Source organism: Caenorhabditis briggsae (genome assembly GCF_000004555.2).
Source record: "Caenorhabditis briggsae complete genome, chrIV, whole genome shotgun sequence".
NCBI classification, from domain to species: domain Eukaryota; kingdom Metazoa; phylum Nematoda; class Chromadorea; order Rhabditida; family Rhabditidae; genus Caenorhabditis; species Caenorhabditis briggsae.
Window position 1 is genome coordinate 1,892,992 of NC_013487.2, and position 27,155 is coordinate 1,920,146.

Genomic DNA, 27,155 nt, shown 5'->3' on the forward strand with positions numbered 1-27,155 from the left:
ATTCCCGATTTCAATATTGAAATCTCGGAAAAGTGGGCGTGGCTAATTTTGAATCTTCGAATTAGAGAATTGGAAACAGTTATTTTTCAATTTTTGTTGTCAGTTTGTTTTTGGGAATTCTGAAAAAAAATGATCGAGATGTGATTTTCTGTTTATTCAGCTGTTTCTGATTTTCAGGAATAAATTAAGGCTTTTTTCTCTACAACTCTTCTCCAAACATCAAATATAACGGTTTCGAAAACATGGTAAGATTTGAAAAATTGTTATTTTATCATAGACGAGTTTCCATATATCGGCAACCGTCAAGCACCTTCGAAGGTATCAAGTTTTGAGCAATTTATCTCATTTGCGTTAAAGATATAAAAAGTTGTCAACTGATAAAAAATTCATCATATCATCACAAACATTTTAAAAGTTGGCTAATTCTTGATATCTCTTACAGTAACCCAGATAAATTAGTTTGAAGTCAGGATTTCCTTTTTCCAGATAAGTCAATATCGGAATACTGTCAAATGCTTGATTTTGGTTTCTGTAATTGGATTTATGGGTCTCAATTTGTATTTTCATTGGAAGGATACTGTACCAATAGAATATGCAAAGTTAAAGGATTCAAATGAGACGACCAGGTGAGTGGAACTAAATTTTCTACAAAAAATAATTTACCGGTTTCAAAATACTTGTTTCACCTTGAAAGTCTTCACAGTTATAGTAAGTTGAGGAAATTCGTTTCAAACTTTCAGAAGTTATAAACAAAATTTAGAAAACTCTGTTTTTGTAGCTGACAACTTCTTTGAACCACACGTACCAAGTACTTTCTCAGACATCTAAAGTTACCAAATCTTCACTAAACATCATCTGGAAGTTTCTTATCATTAAAAATTGCTTTGAAATAATCATGTTTCATTGTTTTTATATATTTTTGAATTTTTCTTGGCCACCACTGCCATTGATTTGAATGCCCCAATTTTTCAGTATGTCCTCTCCATCGACTCCATATCCCAAAAAACGTCAAAAATCTGTGGAATGCCCATCGGAATTATGGAATCAAGTCCACACGGATATCGTTCCAAATGAAGATCTCCATTTGGATTGGATTCAAAAAAACATCTCACGACGGGATAATATAATGGAATCGCAGATTCGTCTGTTGACTGCGTTTGTCTATCCGGATCATATTTCAATTACGACCACTAGTCAGAGGAATTTTGGGTAATCATTTTGGGGTTGAAGAATATGGGGATGTGTAGTTGAGCTAATGACTGGATTTGAACTTGAATTCAAAAATCTATTTCCAATAATACTGATTATAAATTGAAATGAACAAAAATCGATTAGTCTTTTTTTATCACTGGTCACTCATTCCGAATTACTGACTTTGAAAAAAAAAGTTTTACAAAGCTTTCCGTATCCCCTGATTTTCCTTTTTGGGCCAATTTATATTATTTCCTGTATCAAAAAGTGGTCAACTAAGGAATTGCTTTTAATATCATGATAAGTTTTTTTTCAGTTGACTACTTCTTGATATCTCTCACAGGAAATGATATAAATCGGCTCAAAGTTAGGTAGTACTTCTATTAAGGAGGTTTCTCGAAAAGCGCTTTAAAAACTTCACAGTTTCATAAAAGTGGTAGTTTTGAACTGATTTTTTAAAGTTTGGTGGTTTAATAACTGTGTAATTCTTTGAAATTGTCTCATTCTTTCGAAAACCTAAAAGTACATTTTCCAAAAAAAAACATGGAAGGGGATTTCCTAACCTCCTGCCACATTGGTTTTTTTGACATTTTTCCAATTTTTCTTTACTTTAATGACATTTTATTGCTGTAATCACATTATCACTCAAATTTTCAAAAGTTGGTTACAAATGACTTAATGGCTGTGAAGGCTGAAGAAAAGGAAATGCTCGTCCCCGAACTTTTGAGGATTTTAAAACAATCCGATGCTATAAGAAAAATAGTTCCTCTTTGATACAAATCATCGAAATTCTCTCATTTTGCAGCCAAAACGCCAGCTGTATGTACTATGATTGTCTGCGAGAAGAGATTGAAAATTCGAGATACGAATCCGTTTTCTTTCCAATGAATGTCATTCGTTGTCCAAGGAGAATCGGGGCGAAATATGTGTCGATTGGGTTGGAAGAAAATGGGAATGGACCAGAGAAGACACAGGAACCAATTCCATTGATATATAGGAATTTTGGAAGTGGGTTCTGAGAATAATAAAGTAAACCATTTGAAAAATTAAACAATAATGATAGTTTTGGAACAGGTAATTTTTTTAGTTTGATTATCTCAATTATTTCAAGAAATATCAAACATTTGTACACGGATAAAATGTTTATCATAATATCAGCAATATTTTAGCAGTTGGCAGATTTAAGATATCTTTTATAGGAACCGAGATAATGATTCTTAAAGAATGACCCTACATATTAGAGCAATCAGTGAAGAAAAGAATTATGATAGTTTTATAACAAGAAACTTTCCAAGTACGCATTTTGGCGTAATTTTGTATACTAATAGGTGTCTACCATAGGGTTCCGAAAAAAGCTCAGTCATAAGCTTAAGTTTACGTAAGCTCACCATGAAGCAGGCTCATTCAATATTTTTCAACTCTACGTCAAAGCTCATATAGGCTCATTTGACGTAATTATTGATTTTGATAAAAGCTCATCAAGGCTCATTTGCAAAAAAGCTCACGTCGACTCTTTTTCAAAAAAAAAGGCTCACGGAAGCATAGTTCAACAAACACTTTAGCCAAATATTCAACTAATCAAGTGCCCTGATGGGCAGAAACGATGGTGGCCTCGAAAACTTATCTTGCAAAAATTAGGTCATCATGTGAAAATAGCCTAGAAATCATATTAGGTGCATATCAAGCCATTTTTTTTCACTTGGTGTCCTAATTTTTGCAAGTGAGTTTTAGACCATCAAGTTTTATGGCCCAGAAATAGTCTGGCATACACCTAATATGTTTTTAGTCTATATTGACACAGTGGCCTATCTGTTCCTTGTTGAGTTCTTTAGGCAACCATTTTTATGTCGAAGAAATCGTGTAGCATTCACCTGTTATTTTTTCTAAGATATTTTCACATGGTGGCCTAACTTTTGAAAGATGAGTTTTCTAGGCCACCTCGTTAAAATGACTTAGAAAACGTATCAGGTGAATGTTATAACATTTTTAGGCCATAGAATAGGTGCCCTAGGGAACTCAACATGCAATAGTAGGCCACCTTGTTAAAATGGCCTAGAAATGACTTGATATTTAGAGTATTCCATGGCCACTCATGATTTTTCCATGATTTCAATGATTTTTTTCTGATTTCTTTTCTTTGTTTATTTATGATGAGCCATATGAGCTTCTTAATAAAAATCACAGAAAGGCTCATGAGCCTTGATGAGCTTTTCGATAAAACTAAAAAAGAGTCGCGTGAGCTTTTTTATTTTTTCAAAAAGCTCATTCAAAATCAAATGAGCCTTAATGAGCTACATGAAAAGCTCATTTTCAGGCAAAAACTCATCCCTCTTTTTCAAATTCGGAACCCTAGTCTACCATAACCCAATCAGTTTTTTTTCAGCCCCATCCCACCAAATATCCGTTTGTGTCGGGCCAATATATGGCTCCGAAAACCGATGGCTGCAAGTGGCCGAGTTTATTGAACACTATAAACTAATTGGAGTTCGTCATTTTTATTTCACAATTTTCAATATAAATGAGTACGGTAGAAAGATTTTGGATGAGTATCAGAGGTATTTTTGTTGCCATTTTTTTAGTGAATACAGAATAAATTTAAGAACCGGTGAAATCGAGTTGACCGTAATCCAATCAGAATATCGAAATGTGGATTGGCAGTTTCATCTTTTACAGATAAATGTGAGAATTTGAAATTCTCTTTTTCCATTCGCACCTTTCCCAAAAATTCTGATTCTCAGGAATGCCATCAGAGAAGTAAGCATCATTCAAAATGGGTAATCAATGTGGATATTGATGAAAGATTGGTTATTTTGGATCCCAAAATAAAATCAGTTCTAGAATTATTTAATGGTTATAACGATACAGTTGGAGAGGTGGGATTCGCGATTCGAAGGATCCAGAAGACGGGACAGCTTCCTGAGAAGTATGAGAGTGAAGAGCAGGTAAGAGCCGAGCATATGACTGTATAGCTAGTTGTGAAATGTCATAGTTGCGAATCGTCATAGTTGTGAAATTTCATAGTTGCCAATTGTCATAGTTGCGAAATGTCATCGGTGTGAAACGTCATAGTGTCTGAACCACTTTTTCAGATAATATCAGAAATGGAATTCCTCAAGTACAATGTGTCATCTCCAGTGACTTGGGGGGCCTATAAGACTATTTATCGACCGGAGAAGGTTTTTTTTTTTTGCAAAATCTTGTTTTTTTTTGCTACAGTAAGATTTCAGATTGCTGCAATGTATTATCACTGGGCGTATCAAAGATATCCGGGTAGTGTAGCCGAGTATGTGAATAGTGACGTGGCTTTGATAAGGTAAGTTACAAGCAAGGCTGTTGGGTACATTGAGAAAAATTCAGAAAAAATACAGTTTCAGATTTTTATTGCTTGGTTATCTCTACTGATTCTCATTACTAAAGGATTCATCTATTTATAATTTTTCCAGACACTACCGTACCACTGAATCCAACATTCTTGGTTCCGGATGGCTGAATGATCCGAATTATGCAAACTTCACCATAGTTCCAATAGAAGATTCGAAATTTGGTAAAAAATTGGCAAAAGCCGTATTAGAAAAGATCAAGTATGTCTATGATCAACGCGTTTTGAATTGTGAGGAGATTGCAGACGTACCGTATCAGGAATACAAAGAATTCGGACATGACATTTTTAATTGTATATTTCGGAATGACACATCTGGTAATAGGAAATAGAAATAAATTGATTACTTTTAAATGGAATAGTGGGGAAAAACGACGAAACAAATTTATCTATAATGAGAAAAAAAATGCAGTCATTTAAACAGAAATTAAAGTTTGTTCACATCTGAAATCTTATGTGAAGAAAAGAATCAAGCAATAACAGTCAATTTGATAAATACTCTCAAAAATCATGAATTTAAAAATGATACGAGTCAGAAAAAAACATTTTTTGTCCGTTTCATAAATGTTGTACCCTAGAGGAATTTGAGTACCCTAGAGGAAAAAGAGGAAAAAAGTGAAGTTCTTATTATTGTTGTCAGAAAAAATGAAGGTTAGAGAGAAATTATTTGCAGTCTGTATACCGTAGGCACCTCGAAGCGGCAAGCCTAAATAGCACACATTAGGTGGAGACGGAGAAAGTTTTTCTCTGCGTCTCAACCTTCATTTTTTCAGACAACGATAATACATGATTTTTTTTCAAATTTTTTCACATTTAACACATACTATTCATGAATCTAGCTAGTCCACGTCAGAGAAATTCCGAATGCAATCCGGTGTCTAGTATGTTATCATTCTTATCTCATGATTGGAACAGTTTTCTATCGTTACATTTTAATTTCGAGCATGTGCTTCTGAGAGCTTAGTTTTTCTGGTAGTATTGATCAGGCCAGTAAAGGCCTTCGTTGAAAAAAAGACTATAATGTTTTTATTGAAACATGTAAAACAATAAAAAGTGACAAATTGACACTTTATTAAAAACTCAAATAATCAAATGCTTTCTCTCTTTGTTAAGTTCCATAATAAAGTTTCATTTCGTACTCCAATTCTTCTTTGATTTCACACGGATCAGTTAGAAATCCGATTTCCACATCATCATACAGTATTCCAATATAACCATCTGAACAAGCCTTGGCGTCCTTCAATCCATCTATTACACAATTCCAGTGGTCCGCTTCCGAGCATCTTCCAGGGCAGGACTTTTTGAGTTGCTCGAAAAAGGGCTGAAAAAGACGATTAACTTTGAGCTGAGTTATTCAATTTTCTGTAAGAGATAACAAAGAATGGTTAACGGACAAAATGTTACTGATAATTGAACGTTTTGTAATAGTTGAACATTTTGTTAGTTGATTACTTTTTGTTATCATTTACAGTAACCGAAATAAATTATATGAAAAGTGGACTACCATTCAAGCCTATTAAAATTTGCTTTTTCCCGAAACTCACACTACTATAGCATTGGTACATGTCGACTCTTCTGGAAGCGATGAAAAATTGGGCTCGGAGCAGTTTCAAGTTTAATTTGGTTACTGTACATTGAGTATCATTTCCAACACAATCTGAGAAGCCATTGAGGGTCTGAACGGCTTCATCTAAGTCAGTTTCGTCAGTGAAGTTAGGCAGATCGATGGGGTAAATCTGAAACACTGAAATTAGATTTTTTATTTCTCTATCTCTCTCCATTCTCTCAATCCATTCTCTCAAACTCACCCTTTTACAAATCTCCAACTTTTTCAATTCCAAATGACAATGACTTGGTTTAGTGTTAGGACGAATAGAATAAGCCAATCCCAAAACGAGAAATTCAAAAACCAAAAAACTGAAAAAGGCAGTTTCCATTTTGGCACTTTGACGATGTGCAAATTGTCTCTCTGCTTCTCTTTTATGTAAACCAATTTTCTTTTTTTGTTCTTCTTCTTATCATCTTATCATCTAGAAAAATCATAAAAATTAGGAAAAAAAAGAGTCCGGGTTTTATCATTTTTATTACCAAAATAAAAGAGTTCACATTTTGAGCATTTGACTTTGACAGCTGAGTTTTTTTTTTGGATTTTTTCGTTATCAGTTTGGAGTGATAAGAAAACTTTGCGGGAACAAAGAATAAAAAACAGTTCAATAGCAGAAACTACAAAATGTTTGAAATAATAACCACCTGAAACCGACATTTTTTTGACTTCCAGATTTGATCTATTTTTCTTCATTCCCGCAATAGGTATCAAAAAGTAGGCAGCGCTGCTCGGATCCACAAGATTAACTTCAAAATTAACAAATAACATACATTTATTAAAACATCTATTGTTTAACTAAGAAAAGTGTAACCAAAGCATTTCCAACTTGAAAAATGACCAAAAGAAGGAAATCGAGTCTATCAAAGAATTTGATATAAGTGAGCTCTCGGAAATAGTCCCGATCCTCTTCTTGGATGTATTCTCGAACGGATTGAAGTGATTCGTCCAGATTTCCGAATAAGTAGGCGCTGAAAATGGTTACTGTAATTATGATTCTAGAAAAAAAAATTTCAAATAAAAAATTAGTAAAATTCACTGTTTCAAAGTGCCCACAATTTCTGGACCCATTTTCAACTTTACTAAAGTGCTAGTCGCCATTATAAACCACTCACCCTTCGCCAGTATAGTTCACCCTCTCCGCTGTACTATTCTTATGCCGTATTTTCGTTATATTCCTATATAGAAATTTCGATGACCCAGTCATTCGAAGAATCCATAACATCCATGCCGGCGGTTTCCATTCTCGAGTATGTGCTCTTTGATGAAGAGTTAGGACCAGCACTGCGAATAGGACACCAATGGCCACGACGAAGATTTCGGCGAGAATGAAGTTGCCTGGAAAATATTTAAATACCAAAGTTAACGAGAGCAATAAGATGTTCTAGTAATCAGAGTGAGTGTGGGATTTGAAACATAGAAGTTTTGTAGATACTGAGCCGTCCGGTTTCATATTTGAAAGCGGAAAAATAAACAGAACAACAAGCTGTGTGAACAACGACACTGTACACCGTCACAGCAACATGCATATCGTGACTCAAAAAAACTCCGAAAAATCTTTTGCCTCCTTTAATTACCCAAGTTGGTGGAAGCTATGGTATATCTTAGCATGTAAAATAAGTGAAGGATGTGAAACATTAAAATTTTAGATAACGAAAGTATGCATTTTTGCGTAGTGGTGTACATTGATCTGTTGTATATCCTGTCGTAGTTTTAACCTATTATCCTATATATACTTCATCAATCCCTGACCGCGTAGCTCGGTCGTTCAACTCTGTGAGGGACTTGTGACAAAAATATGATATCAAGAATCTGATATGTAGTTTAATTTCTTATCATTTGAAAATAAAATGTGAGTTGCTCATTTATCGTCATCTTTTCACTGCGAACTAAATTATCAACGCGGATACTCAATTACGCTAATTTTGAAGCAGTAATTTTTGTCAATTTTTATTTTTTTTTATTGCTTCCCTAACAACTAACCTAACAATGGAAGTTCTGACGTCTTAGGCATTGCATTAGCCACAATTTGAAGAATCACAGCCGATGATAAAAGTGTCGTAATTCCCAAATTGACTCTTTCCTCTCGCAATCCATGATTTGCTGTCGATGTGAACAATCCAAATATACAAACTACAGTAATTATATAAGTTGGGATCAGCAGCACCCATACGTAGAATTGGGGTCGGCGTTTCACGGTTAGCTGAAAGAAATGAGGGAAGTTCCAGAAATTTATGGTGAAGTCACCGCAAAATGAACTTCTGAAAAGGTGAAATTGACATCTGGATCCTCAGTTTGGCCCACTGACGCGATGATTCCTTCGAAGTCCCATTCGGAATTTCCCTGAAAATCCTGGAAGAAAAAATTGAAAAATAACTGTTTCATGGTTTTGATATTGGGCCTTGATACCATGATATTTGATATTTGATATCATGATGATATTTGATATCATGATTGATATCATGTCTTGATATTTGATATCATGATGGTGCTCAAAAATAGGAAGATGAAGAAAAAAAACATTTTTGGAATTTCGGTTTATTGAAAGTCTCTCAATGTGTCGAAATTGCCAAGAGAACGTTAGTGAGGGCCGCGACTGAGCTACGCGGTTGTTTTTAAGCTTTGAGCTCAATTATCTCAGTTACTATGAGAGATATCAGAAATTTGTCAACGGAAAAAATGTTACTGATATTTAGATACATAATCTATCAGTTGACAATTTTTTGATAACTTCTGAAGCAACCGAGATATTTGAGCTCAAAAGGCAAATATAGTTTGGCCTTCTATTGCATATGTGTTAAAAGGGGTAAGATATCCACATAACAGTACACCAGGAAACAAAACTGCACATTGAACTTCTTGTAGAAAATGTCGAAGTAACAGATTTGGAAATAAAACCAAAATTGAAAAACGAGTTCCTGAAACAGAAATTTTCCAAAAATATTAATAAAAATTCCCAGTTTCACAAATAGCCTAAAATATCCAGTTTATATTTTCGCGATTTGTTGTGTGTTTTCCAAGTCTGCAATTTGACGTAACGGTATAAATTGTGACTACATATTGCACCCTGTTAATGGACAATGTCGGCCCGCGGCCGGCCGTGATTGAGGCCGTCGGTACGTTACCGTGGACCAATCAGTCCGTTCTTTGAAAAATAAGCTCAGCCAGCCAAAAACTATCAGGGCCGCTAGGCCGCCGAATCCTACCTATTTCAGAAGTACCTAAACTAATAATGCCTCGGCCCAAATTCGACAGCCGGACTCCGCGGTCGAATGCGTAGCTGGCCACTTTTTTATATTAACAGAATTAGTCAGCCCAAAAAACTATCATATCATCGCCCTCACTCAATTACGCTAGTTTTGAAACGGTTTAATCAACTTAAAGGAGGAAACATTTTTTATTTTGTGGCTTAACTTTTTGCATTTTTCTAGGACATCTACATGTTTTTAATTTTTACAGTAAGGTACTGTTCCAGACACAAAACAATGATCTGATCAAAAATTAGAAACCGTTTCACAAATTGTGGCAAAATTGATACAGTACAATTTTTTCTTTTTTTAAAATTACTTTTTTAGAGTTCACAGAATTTTTTGAAATTCCTAGTTTTTCAGTTATTTGTCGTTTTCTGAAGGAAATGCTTTTTTTACTTATAAAACTTCAAATCACTGTGCACTGTCATTTCAGAATTAATACCCGCTCCCTCCTTTGAAAATCTAAATATCTTATTTTTTCTGTTTTGAAACTATTTGAATAATTCGATAATTTTTCCTCACATCACTGTATCTTTTGACTCACCCCGAAATAAGTTTCATTCGGTTCAATATCAGGTCCACTGACACAGGTGACCTCTTGAAGTGTATACGTCCACGGACCAATCTTCACCATACATGTCTGCTCGTCATAGGGGAACTTGTCCACATTCATATCACATAAATTCACAAATACCGCATACATGCTTTGTCGGACCGTTCCATCATGCTTCACCGACACGTAACGTTCATCAGAATCGATTAAATAATTGGTGTTGATGCTAGTGGATACAGTGGTATCTGGTGTCCAAAGGAATGATTCTTTTAGTTTTAGCCATGTGATATTGTATTCGGATTTGTTCCATGAGATGAACTGATCCTGCCATTGGAGTATGAATTCGGAGGAGAATGTTACCGTTTCCTCAGCTGGATCCAGAACCAGAACTGACATTGAGTTTAGGGAAATGTTGACGGATAAGACGTCACGTTCATTGATTACTGGACGGATCGAATTGTCGTAGCCTGGAAAAAAAGCTACAAGCTTACTTTGAAAATTAGGCCTCCAAAACTTAAATTGATATCTAGGTTCCTGTGAAAAATATCAAAATGTGTTCATCTAAATTCTGAACATTTTGAAATAGTAAAAATATCGCCTGTCAATTTCATAAAATTTCAAATTTTTTTTAGATTTTTGTAGTTCTTACGATTGAATTTCTCGACTTCTCGACAATTCGTTCAAAGGTGTTCCGAAAAATTTGAGAATTAGGAATTTCAAAAATCTGGAAATATTGGGCCTAGAAAATCAAATTTTCAAAGAATAGAGAACAGTATCTTCAAAGGCGCATAGCAAAAACTGCGCCTTTCGTATTGAGACCTAAAAAATATTTGAGCACGTCCCAAGAATTTCGAAAATTTTGATTACAGAAGTTCCCATATTCATGGTGAAAATTAAGAATTTTCTGAAATTTCGAAGTTAAAAGTTTTTGATTCTACTCTGAAAAAAATCCGACAACTTATGATTTCAATGAAATGCAAATGTTTTCAAATCTAAAACTTCTGAAAAATATTAAGGTACAGAAAAATGCAAACATACAGCTTCTGACAGAAACCATATCATATTTTGACTTTTCCAGTATAAAATAGCCAAATTTTTAGTTCTACAAAAGTGGTTCAGAATTTTTTCATTTGTCTTTTGAGAGCATGCTAAACAAATTTAGAGATTCAATATTGTTTTTGACAGCATTTTTGCCAATTACCATTCTCATGAGATATGTCATTTAAAGTAGGAAAATTAGCACTGAAGTAAAAGTTGTGCCATTTTAAAACCGCTTATCTCTCTTTGATGTAATTTTACAGAAAAGGTGCCAATTGCAATTTAGAAGCTCAATTTTTGTTTACTCTACTCTGAAAATTTCAGAGAAATCTAAAAATTCTGTACTACTTTATTAAATGTTCAAAGTTGACTAACGTTCCCATGAAACGCAACAAAAACAAGTTTCTTTAAACAAGTAAATATATCACAATCTCAAGAAACACAAAATATATATTCTTGTGTTTATGTTTTGATGTTTTTGATGTTATAGTTTTTAAAAGTTTTGGACGGATTTCAGAATTTTTGCAGTTTCTAAAAAAAGTTTCCCAAAAAAGATTATTGAAAACCGCTATTCCGAAGTTTGAAGTCATTTATATATTTTTTCAGGAAATCCCAATCTCTAGGATACGAGCTTTTTTCGCTTGTTTTTCTATGCCACCCGGCGAGTAAAATCGCGCGAATTCCAACTTTAAAGGTGGGGGGACATGAAAGAATAATGTTCTCGAAATTCTGTTTAAATATGCCCCTCGAGGAGTTGAACTTGTCGAGGCGAGTATTGAAGGTGCGGCGCCACTACCGACTGAGCCACGCGGGCGAAACTGGAGCAGGCGCCTGATCGCATACATAAAGGCGAGGACGACCGCTGTACGCAGAGTGACATTAAGCGTTGTACACCGTTACGGTAGAATGCATACTCTGGCCCCAAAAATCCCCCGTAAAATCTCCTGTCCCCCCACCTTTAAAAAAATTTTCTTCAACTATTTGAAACTTTAAAAAATTAAGTTTATGAAACCCTACCTCTCATAATCACATCTTTCAACTTCTCGGCCACTGTGATTCCATCAGTATTTTCAAAATATTCGGAGAAAATAATTAATTTAAAAAACAAGAATTTCACTAGGTAACCCATTGCAAAAAATGAGTCTTCTTCTTTGAATTCCACTTGACCACATCTTCTCAAATTTCATTTTTCAGTGTAAATATAACAAATAATTGTATAGTCTATGGGAAAAGGGGAGGGGTAATTGAGTATTCAAGGGTCTGAATATTTAATTAGGAAGCATAAGAAGGTATACTAGATAGTGAAGAAGAAGAAAAACATTAAAACTTTTCTCTGTTTCGGAATGGTAACAAGCTTTTTTTAAAATTAAGTCCATTCAATGGGTTTTTGATTAATACCTCTGCTGTCGGCTTGCAATTTCTGGCTGGAAATTAAGGTGGTTCGGCTTTTGGACGGATCCTGGACAGCTTTTGGTCAGAAGCTGCCCACCTCTATTTTGGGATAGAGGCAATTTTTTTTCCAATTCCGAAACATCTTTCTTTTTTAGGGAAATTACGAGAATCACAAGTTCAAGTGCCAGCATTCTGAAAAACTTAACAACTGCTTGGACCCAAAATATTCAGCCTGCTTGAATGGGAAAATTGCCACAGATGAAAAGTGTACGTCCTCTGACGCCGAGAAGTTCGAAAAAATCATGAAGTCGATGGTTGAAGTTTGCCAGATGAACATCGACCACAAGGAAAAATTTAAAGGAGTTAAAATTTAAAGGAGATTTTATTTTTGAGATTTTGAAATAAAATTTTTATTTTTGAATTTGCCTTGTTCAGAGCTTCCAAATGAATATAAACAAGCCTGAATAAATTGGAATTTCGGCACTCTTATGCGCCTTTAAACTCGAAATTTCAAATTGCAAAGAACACTATCGAGTTTAGGCTCATTTTGAAGTTCTCACCTTGGAAAATTCAGATTTGGCATTGTTTTTTCAGATATTCAAAAACAAAATACAGTTTCAACAACATTTCAATTTTTATTGCTTTCTTTACTTCATTCTCCAGTTTTCATGAAAAACAACTACTCAGTGTGAACGCTTCAATTTACAAAACAATTCGAATTTCTCATATTGCGACTCAAAATTTTGAATATCCGCCGGATCACAAGTGTCTTGTTCTTCCAGAAACTTCTTTCCACATTTCAAATATGCCATTGGATTGCAATCTTGATTGCAAGTTAGGGTTAGATTTTCCAAGACACCCTGAACAAATGAAAAATGTTGATTTTTTTAAATTCTGAGAACTTACAGATCCTAAGCATTCCTGGAGATTGTCAGCATAAAACTTGTGTAGTTCAAATGAAGTCTTAACTTTTTCGATTCTTCTAAGACTTTCTGAACATTTGGAAGGAGATACACATGTTTTCCAGGAGTCGTAGTTTTCCAGATCCTCATAAAAATCTGGGGCCTCCCAGTTTTTTGAGGAGAATGGAAAAGCCTGAAAAAATTAGCCATGGTAAATTGTGAAGCCCTAAAAATGTGGTCCACAATTCTTTGATATCTCTGAAAATTTTAAAAGTATACTGAACAGAAATAGAGCTTTGTTTTGGTAGTTGACAACTTTTTTGTGGAATCTTGCGTTTTTGAGATATGTACCTTTAAATGTTTATTTTGATTTCCGTCACCCAGCTAGCGCGCACTATTTTTAAAGGCGCATAACTCGAAAACGCAAAATGTCACTAAAAAGTTGTGAACTACAAAATTGAAGCTCTATTTTAGTATACTAAATTTTGATTCCAAGAGCTCAGAAATAACGGAAAGCTTCAGAAACTTTCGAAACTATAACATTTGTACTTTTGGGTTTCCGAATATTCCGAGATTCCGACAAATATCTATCGATGGATTTTAATTTGAAAAAGTCCAAAATTTAATGTTTCAATGAAATGATAAATTTTTTGAAAACAAACCTGAATTTTGGCGCATATCTCAAAAACGCAAAATGTGTCAAAAAAATTTCCAATTACAAAAATAAAGCTCTAACTTTGTTACGTACACTCTGAAGTTTTCACACAAATCGAAAATTTCTGGACTATTTTTTTAGGACTAAAAAACGAGCAACTCACCTCAAAACACTGCTCAATAACAAATAACTCCCTATGACATCTCACCGCAGAATCGGGGAATCCATATACTCTAAAAACGAAGGAACAAAAGAGAACAATGAAAATTAGGTGCATTTTCGAAGAGGAGAATCAACTGATAGCAAACTTACAGCCGACACTTTTATACATTTGGCTTTTTTCTTCTTCTTTTTTTCTTTTTTTTTGGTCCAGTTCCGTAACAACCTGTCAAAATATCGGGACTTTGGACTCTTTTCGTTCTCTGTTTGATAAGGGTTTATCAGGGTAAATGGGAAGTAGAAAATGTTGAGGTGAACTTACAAAATAAAAATTATAAAAGTTCAATTTTCGTCCCCGCTCATAGCTGAAATCAAAATTTTAAGTTTAAAGGCGCATAAGGTGTCTGAGAATCAAATCTCTTTAAAAATAGCGCATGATTATATTCATTTTGAAGCTCTTAACAAGACAAATTCAAAAATATTTATTTCAATTCAAAATATCAAAAGTCAACTAAGTATTCATCATCTTTTTCACTTTCGATTCTTTTATATTGCTCATTATGACCAATTTTCTTCTTGAGAGCTTCTACCATCTGCAGAACATCCTTCAGCTTCTTTAAATCAGTGTCCGTACACTTTTCCGCGTTTTCAATTCTCCTAATCATACAGTTCATGAATTCGGGTTCGGCACGGTCAATATTATTTTCCTCATTTTGACATTTGTGTTCGTGTCTTTCGTAGGCTATCTGAAAAATTGGTATCTCTAAATTATTCTAAAAGAAAAATATTGAAAATTACAGTAAGACCTGTATTAGAAGACCACTCTTCCCATACTTTTAACTTTGAGTTTAATTATCTCAATTTCTTGAAGTGATATCAAAAATCCGTCAATTGGCCATAATATCACCAACATTTTATTAGGCGACAAATTCTTTATATCTTTTCTAGGAACTGAGATAATTGAGCAAATACCTCATAACTTTTGGTTTCTTTTTCTAGGGTTTCGCTCATTTACCACCACTTACGTCCAAAAGACATCCTCGAATGTTGGTTCGGAGCTTTTTGAGATTCTCTATATACAGATCTTGCGTTTTGAAGACATCTTCGTTGAACTTGACAACCTTCTGGAACGCTTCCAAATCGGTGGAAGAACATTTTGGTGCTTTTCTGATGTTCTCAGTTAAGCAATTAGCGTAATTCTGCTCCGTATAGCTGATAAACTTCTCCGCATTCTGACACTTGTACTCGATCTTCTGGAAGGTTCCCTGAAAAAAAATGGAAATTTTGAAATCGAAAAAAAATTAAGTTTCAAGATGCTTTTAATTAGATAACATATTTCATCATTCAATGAACTGCTTCATAACTACGGTAGCTTTTGTGCTACATTCTTGATTTTTATGCCATTTAAAAGAGCACACTTACATTTCCAAGACATCCATAGCTTTCACACATTCCTTCTGTCCTATCCATTATAGATTTTTTCAGTTTCAGCCAATTTTGTGTGAGCTCACATTTCGGTTCTCCCAGACAGGTTAAAAAATTTTGGAATTTTGATTTCTTAGCGGCGAATTCCTCCTTGGGCACAATGTTCCATTTTCTCGCGGGCATGAGCTGGAAAGGTTTTTTTTTGAATAAGTTTTAAGTAGAATGAAATTTGTTAACTTCTTTGTACAGTAAGAAAGGGTAAACTGCGAACTACAGTAGTTTTTATCTAGCTACATACCTTAGCTGTCATTCTCAGAAACAGTTGAGATGTTTCCAAGTGATAAAAATTCAAGAAAAAAATCCAAGATATTAAGAAATTTGATAAACAATTTAAGCTTGCTTACCTGCCAACACATTTTTGCTTCGAATATTTCATATTTGCAATCCGACACTGTTGGAGCTGACTCCACCAGCGAAATGAGCGAAATCAGAAGAAAAATCGCTCGCATTTTGGGTGCTCGGCTCCTTTAAGACTGGCTCTTTTGTACTGGAAAAATTTTATGTTTTTTGGGTCTGTCCCAGAAATAAATTATAGGAAATGTGTTTCAATAATAAAATCTGAACCATTTGAAACAGAAAACTACAAGGAACATCTACTGAAATGGTTATACATTTAAGCAAACATGGTTTTTTAGCAAATAAAACTCCAAGAAAATCAGTAGAATCATAGTTTTGTGAATTTTCCAGCGTTGTAATATCCAGTACAGTTCCTATACTGATCGTCTCTCTATCCTCAATATGTTCTCCATTCGACATCGTAGGCTAAAAGCTCAACTAATTCTTCTCTATAAATTTTTAAATGGCTCCGCCTACTTTCCTAACCTAAATGCACATGTCAAATACTCCTCCTCCCCTCGTCGCCCTATGAACTTAATTATTGTTCAGCCCTACTCCTCTGACTATTTTTCTTCAATTGTTCCCCTGTGGAACGCCATCACTTCCCAAGTTACCCGATTTCTCCTACCTTCCGAGTTTGAATCCTTAATTTCTTCCAGTATTACCCGTTATTGATATATTTGCTCCCTATTTTTCTTTTTCTACTGGTTACATCTTTCCTGTGTCATATCTAAATTATCCCGTTTCCCCTCCTCTACTCAGAGCGGCCTCGTGAGGGGCATTTTTTTGAGTCTTTCATGTCCTGCCCTTTAATGTTTTATTACACCTGATCAATAAACAAATTAAAAATTAAATTAAATTAATCACAAGAAAAAAAAACGAATGAACTGAACGAAAGAATGTTTCCTCTGGGAGCCTTCATTCATCTTGACAGCTGCTTTTTGTTCCATCTCCTCCTCTGGTTTTTCTCATCTCCTCCTCCAGAATGACCTTTCTGTTCTCCTGGCTCCTTCTCTTGATTGATGACTTCTGGCTTCATTTAAATGAATGACTTCTGTCTCTCTACATATTTATGCTCTTTACTCTGGTCCGACCTTTCCGTTCTCCTCGCTCCTTCTCTTGATTGATCTTTTCTGGCTCCTTCTTTCGATTCATGGCTTTAGTGGATTTTGGAGCAGCTCTCTTCGTCGGTTTAGACATAAATATTGATGAGACACGGCAACTGAAATATTATAGTTTTTTGAACTTTAGATTTTCAATTTATTCAAAAAAATACTTGTAAAATTCCGGGTCGGGCCGGGCCTGAGGAAATTTTCAAGGCCCGGTGTCAAAAATTCAGTATTTTTGAGCCAAATTTTGAGCTCTCAATATAATTTTTTCCATTTTTTTTTCGTATTTCAGATTGTTTGTCTGTCTGATCAAAAAAGATCGAAACACTCGAAAAAAAATTTCTTGGTCGAAAAAAATCACATAAGGGTCCCCACTTATGTGTTTTTTTTTGAAAATACAAGTATGTTCAAAAAGGTTTCTGATCAGGATGAAATTAAAAAATATAGAGGCCTGGATGTTTGAAATTGGATTTTCTGGATCAAAATTATTTCCTAAAAAACATTGGCAAAAAATATCAAATTTTGTCCAGTAACAATCCCTCAAAGTTTACAGTCTAAAATGCCGATTTTCAGGGATTCCCACTGAAGTGGGTTTATGACGTTAAGGATGAATTGAACAATGGTCCTGTGTATTTTAAATTTGAAATTTCTAATTTGATGGCACATAGGGGGGAGTAAGAATAAATCAATTTTCGTGAGTAGGGTATGTTTATACACATTTTGAAGGTTTTAAAAAGACGAATTCAAAAATATTAACTTCATTTCAGATTACCAGAAAGTTACAACAACATTTTAAATTGTCAAAAAACTATCAATTCTCTTGTCCCCTTCCGCTGAATTTCTCGTTCTAGTCCAGTTTCATCTTGCACAGCTCTGTCATCGCCATTGCTATCTGCTTAAATTTTTCCACGTCAGTATGCGAACACTTTTCTTCTTTATCCACTTTCTGGACTAAACAATTCGAGTATTCCGAACATCCTTTCATTGTTTCCCCAGAACTACACTCTGCCTTGTGATTATCGAAGGTCCGCTGAAAAAAATGTTCAGTCTTTTCAAACAGAAAGTTTATCGTCACTCACATTCCCGAGGCATCCATGAATCTCAGACGCTCTCTCCATAATATCAATTCTAGTTTTTTCCGTTTTCAGCAAACTTCGTATTCCTCCACATGTTGAATTGCCTATGCAATTTATATATTCTTGAATTTTCGGTTTCTTTGCTTCAAATTCCTCTTTGGGCACAACTCTCCACATGTTAGCTGGGATAAGCTAAAAAAATGGAAAGTGAGAAAAATGAAGGAAGCTACAGTAAACCTTACCCCGAAACATGAATCTATAAAGGAGGTACGTTTACAACCGGAGACAGTCGGAGAAGACTCCACCAACGAAATTAGCAGAATCAGAAGACAAATCGCTCGCATCTTAGGTGCTCTGTCCTTTCTGGACCGTCTCTTTTATACTGCAAAAGTTTACTTTTTTTTTTCGTTTTTTTAAAATTCGTTTATCGAATGAGTAACTCCTACTGAAACTATACACTTCTAAACAATGTCGAACGATTTTTTGAACTTTTGATTTTTCAATTTATCTCACGTCAGAAAAATGTTTGGATCACATAGAAAATTATTCCAGAGTATTGAAAAAATATACATCTACCAGTTTCAGCAACAAAATTCAAAAAACAAAGTATCTCAAATCACAAGAAAAAAATGAACTGAACGAAATAATTTTTCTTCTGGGAGTTTTTTTTTCATCTTGATAGCTGCGCCTTGTTCCTCTACTTGTTTCGATGCTCTCAACTCATCTCTTCTCCTCCCCTCTGCCAGTTTGAAGTTTCCGTTCTTCTGACATGTGAGTTTTTTTAAAAATATTTATGTATTTTATTCTAGCTCTCTTCCTTTACAACGCATCTCCTCCTGGTTAGACGTTTCTTTTGATTGATATCTTCTTTAAGTGCATTCTGGCGCCGCTTCCTCGGACCGTTGTTTCTTTGCTCGGGATCCGTGCCAACAGAAACGTTTATGATGAACACCTACTGAAATTTTGAATTGATCTTTCGGTTTTTCAGTTTATTTCAGAATCACAAAACTTCTGTATCACATAAAAAATATTCCGGAGCACTTCATAAACAGCAAAGGCATCTACCCGTTTTGTCAAATTGATAAGAAAACTAGATTGCGACAAAAAGAACAAATCAAATAGTGATCATTAAAATGAATCCGATCATTGCCAAATATGGTTTGAGGTATTCTCCAATGATTGGTGTCCATAGCATATAATCAACAATGTACCAGTAGGCTTTGAATTGAAGACGTCCCCACGATGGAAGCGTTTTCGTCATCTGCACTTCGACGGTTCCGTTCTCCATTTTCGCTTTGGCAAGAGCGACCTGCAAAAATTGAGGAGTTATTTGGAAGAGCTTAATGAACTAGCCAAAGAATGACTAATAAAATTTTTTTTAGTTATTCAACCATTGAAAGACAAAAAATCTAATAGACAACCACAGTAGAAATGCACTTCAAGCTCTATGATCTGAATTTTTCTTTAAAATATGAAAAATTCAAAAATTCGGCATCCCTAATATTTTGCCCACATGGTCAACTTCTCAAAAGGTTCTTATTGGCAGAACAAAATTAAAATTCTGATTATGTATACTAATTCATAGTTCACAAAAGCAGTAAAAATTTTTCCAATCTTTTGATTAATTGGATATTTACTCAACATTGAAGAATGCACTAATGAGACTAAAAAACCCAGTCATTGAAAACTTCTTGAAACAGAGAAATTAATTTTCATAAATAACTATTTTCTGCTCAAGACCACTTACCTTCTGATCATTACAACTTCCATCTTGATTGACAAAATGGAATCCATACCGTCCCAATTGCATCAGTTTCGATCCTCCGTCAGTTTCACAGTCCAATTGCATCAGGTACGGTGGGTCCTTTTGTTCGGTGAACATCCATTCCCACGAGTAGACGACACTGGAAAAATGAGGGCTTAGACGAGCTCATACTGGTGAAAAAAGTTTCACTGTTTCAGTTTTTTTGAAACAGTGGAAATCAGCTATATAATTCTCAGGGTAGATATTTATGGAAAGTTTACCAGGACGTAACCCTAACAAATTCGTAACAAAGAAAGTAAGGTCCCATAACTTTGACATGGTGGATGAGCCCATGAAGGTTCTACGGAGCCCGGACCCCTAACGGACCCTTACCGGACCCTTAACCCCTTATCGGACCCCTGACAGACCCCTAACTCACTAATACCTGGCATCCTGACCATGTTGATTGTATGGCGATCTTATTATAAAAACAGTAACGGATTTAAAAAATCAATGTTTCATATCAGTTCTATGAAACATAGCATTTTCATGAACTACTCTTTCAACCGATGGCATTGTATATTTTTTAACTCACTTATGCGGAATATAAGCACAAACTGGTTTCTTCCAAGTATGACACTGTTGAATCATGATTCCCATATCTGGTGTATACCAATGTGCCAATTTCTCGGACATACTCTCAAAGAACAACTGGGTGTCGTTGTTGGCTCGAATGAAGAAGTTGGCTCCGTTGACCCATTCTTTTCTCATTGATGATTCCTCCTCACTTCCCAATTGGTCGAAAATTGCGTCGTACGCCATGTTGTCTTCGTAGTTCATGTCGAAGATGTTCTTTCGCCAGAAAGTGTCTTGTTGCATCATCCAGAAGGATTTTCCTCTGAAATTTAATAGAAAATGTGATCAGGAGTCGATTAACGAAATCGGGGAAAGTGTTTATTCCATTTGGTTTAGAAACATTGTGAAAAAGTAATCTTCTAATAAAAATCTTTCCAAAATCTACCTAATTTCCGTGTTTCACATTTATATTTAATTTTATTATATTTTACCTATATTTAGTTGGAACCATTATAGGAAAATATCAATTCTGTCGAATAAGATTAAAACTTTTAATATTATACTAAACAAAAATAGAGCTCCAGTTTTGTGCTTGACTACGTTTCTGTACAAATTCATCCAAATGAAATGAACAGCTTAAAAAACTGAGTTCAGATCTGCGCGAAGCGGTATATCTCATTTGGATGAATTTGTACAAGAAAGGTGTCGACTAAAAAATTGAATCTCGATTTTTGTTTGGTACACCCAAAAATTTGCAAACAAATCGAAAAATTCTGGAAAGCTTTTGTTGTAGTCCAAAGTAAGCAATTTTTAACTTTAAAAAGCTGAAATTAATACAACTTTCACTGTTCCACCCATTAAGTATGGACCGTGGTATTTCAACTTGTGTTAATACGACAGAAGAAATTGTGAAAAACTCACTTTTTGATCAACGCCAATGCCAAATTCGATCTGAGCAGATAGATCGTTTGATACGCTCCTTCGGCGAAGGAGAATGGTTTCTGGAAAAATAGAAAAATTTCATTGATGCGGTATTTGAAAAAAAAATTTCTGGAATACATGAAACTGCGAAAGATTAGTCAATTTCTGCTATAGTTGTTCTCCAGATAATTTTGCCAATGAAACCATTCAAAAAAGCTTAACTTGCGAACAAAAAAAACTGGAGGCTGAGCTATATAGATAATATCTCGACGTGAAACCAATAGCAACATGTAATATCCATATTTTTATGATAATACCAGCAAGCTGGGCGCTTTCGGCGCGATTCAATCTAGTTTTTTATTGGTTCATCGCTTTGCCTCTCACGTTTCGCGTGAATCTATACTTATTTTTCAAGCTTTGCAAAAGTCCACAACGTGACACCAGGACCGACAGACATCTCTAGCGTTTCATATATAAGAAAGATTTTTCGATAATATCTTTACTATTAACAATCACCAAAAATTCCTGTTTCAATACAATATCTTTGAAGCAGACAATTTTTGAAACTCGTTACAAAATGTATATGCAAATGAAATATTTTTCAAACTCACATAAAGCGAAGGCGTTGGCCAATGGAACTGTTGAATCTGTGGCCATCGTTTCTTGATAGTATCCCTTGCTACCGTATCCAGTGTCACAAAAATGAACCGCTCATGAACGCCTTCCAACGTTCCAGTGTTGCATAAAAAGTTGTCAGTCATATTCAAAGCATACTGATTCAGTAAAAATATTGCTGGAGGTCTCGGGAAATTCTTATCAAGCGTTTTGATAAGATCCGCAAACTCCCTGGACTGCTCGATAGAAGAAAGGGATACCGACTCTCCGTGGGTCTTTACATATCTCACTGCTGTGATTGCATTTTGAGTTTTTCGAAGGACCAAAACTCCGAAGAGGAACCAGAAGGCGTAGAAGGCGATCAGAGTGAAACGGTTGAAGAGGGCCTTGTAGAGAATGTGTTCAGTATTCGTCCAGATTGTGTGGAGAAGGTTGGATTTAGGATTCGATGGTTCGGCCATTACTGAAAAATGTGTTTTTGAGGAGAATCAGTTAATCGAAAAACGGACGTAGTATTGAAAATAGTTTTGAAAAGTTTGTGAGGATGACATAAAAGAAACATAATTTTTTTATTTTTGGGGGTGAGTGGAATCGATCATATAGAGCTAAATTATCTTTGTTCATGTAAGAGATATCGAAAATCTGTTAACTGACAAAATGTTTTACTTAACAATGTTTGTGTAGTTCACAGATCCTTGATACATCTTACAGAAAGCGATATAGTTGAGCTAAAAGTACATAAGTTAAGCTCAAAGTATATAAGATATGTAGATTGATTTCATTATAAAATTGGTAAATTCTTGATAAAAATTTGAAGAGATACGTCCAAAATGCAACCAAGTAATCAAAATTTTGAACGAAACAGAAAATTTATGACCACATTGAAACTGAAAATTAATATGATCACTGTAAGGATTTTGAGGTTTGGAGTTCTCGAAAATGTTCATTATTTCGTTTCAAAAGTTTGAAACTTTTTGAAAATTTTAGGAACTCATGTTGTTTTTGGCAACGAAAAACAGTTCGAAGTGCTTCATCAAACTTAATATTTTGGAACTCCGAGAAGAGTATCATACTGAAAATTTCAGTATTAACCTCGAATTGTTTCATTTGAAACTGTTAACTTTTACTAGGTTGAAGTATACAAGAAAAGCTCAATGGTCTTCAAATAATCTCTAAAAATTATAATTATATTATGTTTGAAGCTATCTGAAACCGGGAATTTTTCTAAATTTGCAAAAACAAACAATTAAATGATAACCGTTTAGAAAATTCTGGAAAATATTTTACCGAAAAAGTTCCGAACGTTCTCACAAAAACAATTTATAAGAAAATTTCAGAAAAATACTTCTAAACTGAAACATAAAGTTTCGAAAAAAAGATTTGGAACGTAAGGGAAACTAACTAAAGTATTTTGAAGTTTAACTACTTTAAAGTCACTTTCTTATTTGGCTACAGTACTCCTTTATAGACATCAGCAGCAGCCTTCGACCGTGTAGCTCCCTCGGAAGCGTTCACTTTGAGCCAATTCATCTCGGTTCCTGTGATAGATGTCAAAAAGTTGTCAACCGGCAAAATTTTTATCATAATATAACAAATATTTTGTTAGTTGAAACCTTTTTAATATCTTTAACAAGAACTGAGATAAATTGGATCAAATTTGAAGAACCTAATGGTTTTACAGTCTCTAATAACCAAAATAACAAGATTATTTTCACATTTTTCTTACAAAAAAAAACCAGTTAAATATACAAAAATGATTTTCACATAATAGTGACCATTCATTCATACAATGAACATAATCGCGAGATTAGTAGGGGAACGAAAAATAGGGAGTGACCTCGATACAGGCCACCCCCCGAATCAATATCTGTATACAAGGAGAGAAAGTTTTAGAAAAAAAAAGAAGAAGAAGAAGAGGTGGGAAATTGACGAAAAAAATTGTATAGATAGGAAATGGGATTGATAGGAAAAGAGAAGAATGACGAAATTGGAATTTGGGGAGAAAATGATTAACAAAAACCGGTCTTTTTAACATTAAAGAGGTTCAAAAAGGGCAACAAGACTTGCAAAAATGATTTTTATGAAAATGGAAAAATTTAGAAATGAATTCGAGTTACAAGGAGAAGTTTAGGAAACCTAAAAAAGAAACAATTTTCAGAATTTTCTTAAATTGAGAATTACAGATTTTAAGTTCAAAATCATTATTTACCAAAATTTCCAAAAGTTTGGAATCGAAAAATCAAATTTAGATAGATTGAAAAATTAAATTGAAATTATCGATTCTTGGAACTCATTTTCAATTATTGCAAAGTTATGAAATATGAAAAAATAATTTTTCACAATTTTTTTCAGAACAAAAATTTACGACTTCACAAGATGAACGGAATTTACTCAAAACTGGTGGGACTAAAAGAAATGTTCTTCTTGGAGACTATTGAAAATTTCTTATGGATTCAATAAGTACTGTAATATTAGTTCCAAAATATGTAACTTGTGATACTGCAAAATGTTTTTTCAGTTAGTTGAAACTTTCCCTCCATTTATCTTGTTTCCTATCGGAGATATCAAAAAATAGCCAACTGATAAAATGTTTATCATAACATCAGAATTATTTTGTTAGTCGACTACATTTTGATATCTCTTACAGGAACCGAGATAAATTTGGTTGAAGTGAATTTATTATGAAAACAACATCCTAGATGTCGTTTCAAGTGTGAAATTTTTTTTTCTTCCAAAATAAAAAAAAAATTTATTTAAAAAAACAATTACAGTATCTTATCATCTCTAAATTGGATAGAGTTTGCTCCATAGCTTCGATTTTTTTTAAATTTCGATTTTTTAAAATGTTTCTTAATTTTGTTATGACATCGAGAATCTTTAAAGAACTATTAGTCGTTCTACTAGTTCGATTTGCTTTCATATTAATATTAGTTTTGGGAACCATTCACTAAAAGATCAGAAACAATGAAAAACGAAATTCAGGTTCTAAAAAATATAACTTCTGAAAATGCAAATCATTTTTTCTCAAAAAGTCATTCAAAAGAAGAAAAACGTCAAAAAAGTGGCCATAACTAGAATAAAACTGCGGTCATTCTGCCTTTTTTCGCCCACCACCCAAATATGGCAAATAGAGTTAATTGCAGTCGTTGTGTTTCTTCTTTTTCCCAGTTTCTAGTTTTCTTTGTCACAATATACTGGATTGTTTTGTTCTCTAATTCTATGAATTGAATTCAGCTGAAATTTTTGTCGTTTGAGTTTGAACATATTTAAATGATTTGATTTGATTAAATTTCGCTGTTTCAGAATTTTGGTTTATGGGAAGTAGAATTCTTGAAGTCATTCTGAAAGGTGCTTACTTCAAAACAATTATTTTAATCGTAAAATTATAATTTCAATGTTTAATACAATAATCAAATTTAAAAGAAAACCAAAATATGTATATTTTGAAACATACTTTTTTTTTAATCCACTGTTATGGAAGTTTTATGAAAAAAAGACAAAGCTTTGAAATCTCCAAAAAATTCGATTCCGAAGAAACCTAGAAGGATTTCAATGCGCCAATTTAGAAAATCGTCAAATGTTTGAGATTTTCGAGCTGTTGGTTTAATTCTCTTGATTTTCAAACATTCAATATTACCATATTCCTCTAATAAATATAATTTGAAATTTCTTAAGTTTTAAAAATCAAAAAAAAAAATGTTTCAAATTTTTTGTAATTTTCGCATTCATCCAGATTTTTGTTTCACAATTTAATTGTTTCCTTGAGAACTTTGAAAATTGAAAAATAAGAATTTCTTCGTTTTTTCGTTGCTTTTATAATACTTAGCTCTTTAAAAATGATGAAAATTACTTTTTTATGTTTCAGAATTTTCATATTTTAACCTCGGATAAGTTGGTTTTGTTTGGTTTGATATCTTCATAATTCATACTTAAAAAATCTCAAAGTTTGAAATCTTTAAACTTGTCCATGTCGTAAAAATGTATGCTTTTTTAAATTACTGCATTACGAATTGAATTATCAACTATTGTAAAATGAAATTTTTAAAATTTTCATTTTCAGAAGTATGATATTCTGGTTGAGTTAGGAATACAGTATTAAAAAAATCGTTGTTCTGAATCTTCAAAAAAAAAACAAATTTTTGGGTTTTTAACAGCTACTCCGTAATTGCAATTTTGTTGCCATTTTTCCTTTTTAACATTTTAAAATCCCTCTCGAAGTTTCCAGAAATTTGGAACTGAGTTTCCTGAAATTTCAAAGTTTTTTTTCTATTGTAAAAAATCATTTTTTCAAAAAAAAAAAATTTTTTTCAAAATGGTTTTATTTGGTCTCTCTTATAAAGTATATTGTTTCGTCCGACGGAATTTCATCTCTTGAAATCTCAATTTGGCGACTACTGAAAATCAGGTTAACTCCAACATTTTAGCTAGGACTGCAAGTTTTAAAAGATTTCAACAAATTCTTGTTTTCCAACACATAACTTTAATCATTTTTGTTCATTTAGAACTTTTGGGGGGAAAATTAAACATATCAAAGATAATACTGTTTCAAATTGTGTTCATTTGTGTACTAAAAATTGAGAGTTACTCACTCAGCAATGCAGTGGAAAATTTACTATTCATTACTAGTTTTTCGAGAGAAAAAGTTAACAGTTTCTTAACCATCATAATCGTCTCTGGGAGTGTTTGAACTGATTCTGATCTGATAAGACTAGTTTTTGAAATAAGTCTACCGTTTCATAGCTACCATAATTTCTGTAATTTCTAATAAAAACGATGCTTCTTCTCTAGCAACCCTTAAACTGATGAAACTAGACATATAAATGAACAAGACATACCCACCCAGTGCGAATCAAAAGTGAACGTAAATGTGAAAAGAGAGAAAGAAGAGCGAATGATTGAAATACCCGAAGAAACTAGGTCAACAATTCCATCTCATCGAATTAACAATACCCGTTTCTAGTCTGGCATGTTTAAACTTGACAAGTTTTATGATATACTGTGTAGCGTGCATATATAACATCGATTTTTCTAACTTTTTCAGTGAAAAATAGTCAAATTTAGAGTCCTAAAAAAGTATTCCAGAATGTTTCAATTTGTCTGTAAATTCCAGAGGATACTAAACAAAAACAGAGCTTTATTTTTGTAGTGGACCACTTTTTTGTGACTTCCC

General features: G+C 33.8%; 6 protein-coding genes across 6 annotated transcripts; 1 reads left to right on the plus strand and 5 right to left on the minus strand.

The window, feature by feature from the left end:
* Nucleotides 1–242: 242 nt before the first annotated feature.
* Nucleotides 243–4,902, plus strand: CBG21533 (the record flags this gene model as incomplete). The annotated part of the gene is made up of 10 exons (XM_002632577.2): nucleotides 243–245; nucleotides 487–626; nucleotides 973–1,209; nucleotides 1,997–2,199; nucleotides 3,575–3,746; nucleotides 3,792–3,870; nucleotides 3,930–4,133; nucleotides 4,281–4,367; nucleotides 4,419–4,504; nucleotides 4,635–4,902. The coding sequence occupies 10 exons, from the start codon at nucleotides 243–245 to the stop codon at nucleotides 4,900–4,902; spliced, it is 1,479 nt and encodes a 492-aa protein (XP_002632623.2).
* A 776-nt stretch (nucleotides 4,903–5,678) lies between these two features.
* CBG26243 lies at nucleotides 5,679–6,507 on the minus strand (the record flags this gene model as incomplete). Its single annotated transcript, XM_045244865.1, has 3 exons — nucleotides 5,679–5,891; nucleotides 6,115–6,306; nucleotides 6,379–6,507. 3 exons carry the CDS (start codon nucleotides 6,505–6,507, stop codon nucleotides 5,679–5,681), a joined length of 534 nt encoding a protein of 177 aa, XP_045100452.1.
* Nucleotides 6,508–6,960: 453 nt separating this feature from the next.
* Cbr-lgc-7 lies at nucleotides 6,961–12,144 on the minus strand (the record flags this gene model as incomplete). The annotated part of the gene is made up of 6 exons (XM_002632578.2): nucleotides 6,961–7,144; nucleotides 7,289–7,511; nucleotides 8,157–8,376; nucleotides 8,421–8,525; nucleotides 9,969–10,444; nucleotides 12,033–12,144. 6 exons carry the CDS (start codon nucleotides 12,142–12,144, stop codon nucleotides 6,961–6,963), a joined length of 1,320 nt encoding a protein of 439 aa, XP_002632624.2.
* Nucleotides 12,145–13,090: 946 nt separating this feature from the next.
* On the minus strand, nucleotides 13,091–16,057 carry CBG21537 (the record flags this gene model as incomplete). The annotated part of the gene is made up of 6 exons (XM_045244866.1): nucleotides 13,091–13,267; nucleotides 13,314–13,502; nucleotides 14,636–14,869; nucleotides 15,149–15,388; nucleotides 15,546–15,734; nucleotides 15,953–16,057. The coding sequence occupies 6 exons, from the start codon at nucleotides 16,055–16,057 to the stop codon at nucleotides 13,091–13,093; spliced, it is 1,134 nt and encodes a 377-aa protein (XP_045097330.1).
* Nucleotides 16,058–17,900: 1,843 nt separating this feature from the next.
* CBG21539 lies at nucleotides 17,901–18,473 on the minus strand (the record flags this gene model as incomplete). The annotated part of the gene is made up of 3 exons (XM_002632580.1): nucleotides 17,901–18,083; nucleotides 18,133–18,321; nucleotides 18,372–18,473. 3 exons carry the CDS (start codon nucleotides 18,471–18,473, stop codon nucleotides 17,901–17,903), a joined length of 474 nt encoding a protein of 157 aa, XP_002632626.1.
* Nucleotides 18,474–19,243: 770 nt separating this feature from the next.
* Nucleotides 19,244–22,446, minus strand: CBG21540 (the record flags this gene model as incomplete). Its single annotated transcript, XM_002632581.1, has 5 exons — nucleotides 19,244–19,438; nucleotides 19,877–20,033; nucleotides 20,469–20,771; nucleotides 21,371–21,450; nucleotides 21,982–22,446. 5 exons carry the CDS (start codon nucleotides 22,444–22,446, stop codon nucleotides 19,244–19,246), a joined length of 1,200 nt encoding a protein of 399 aa, XP_002632627.1.
* Between the last annotated feature and the right edge of the window lie 4,709 nt (nucleotides 22,447–27,155).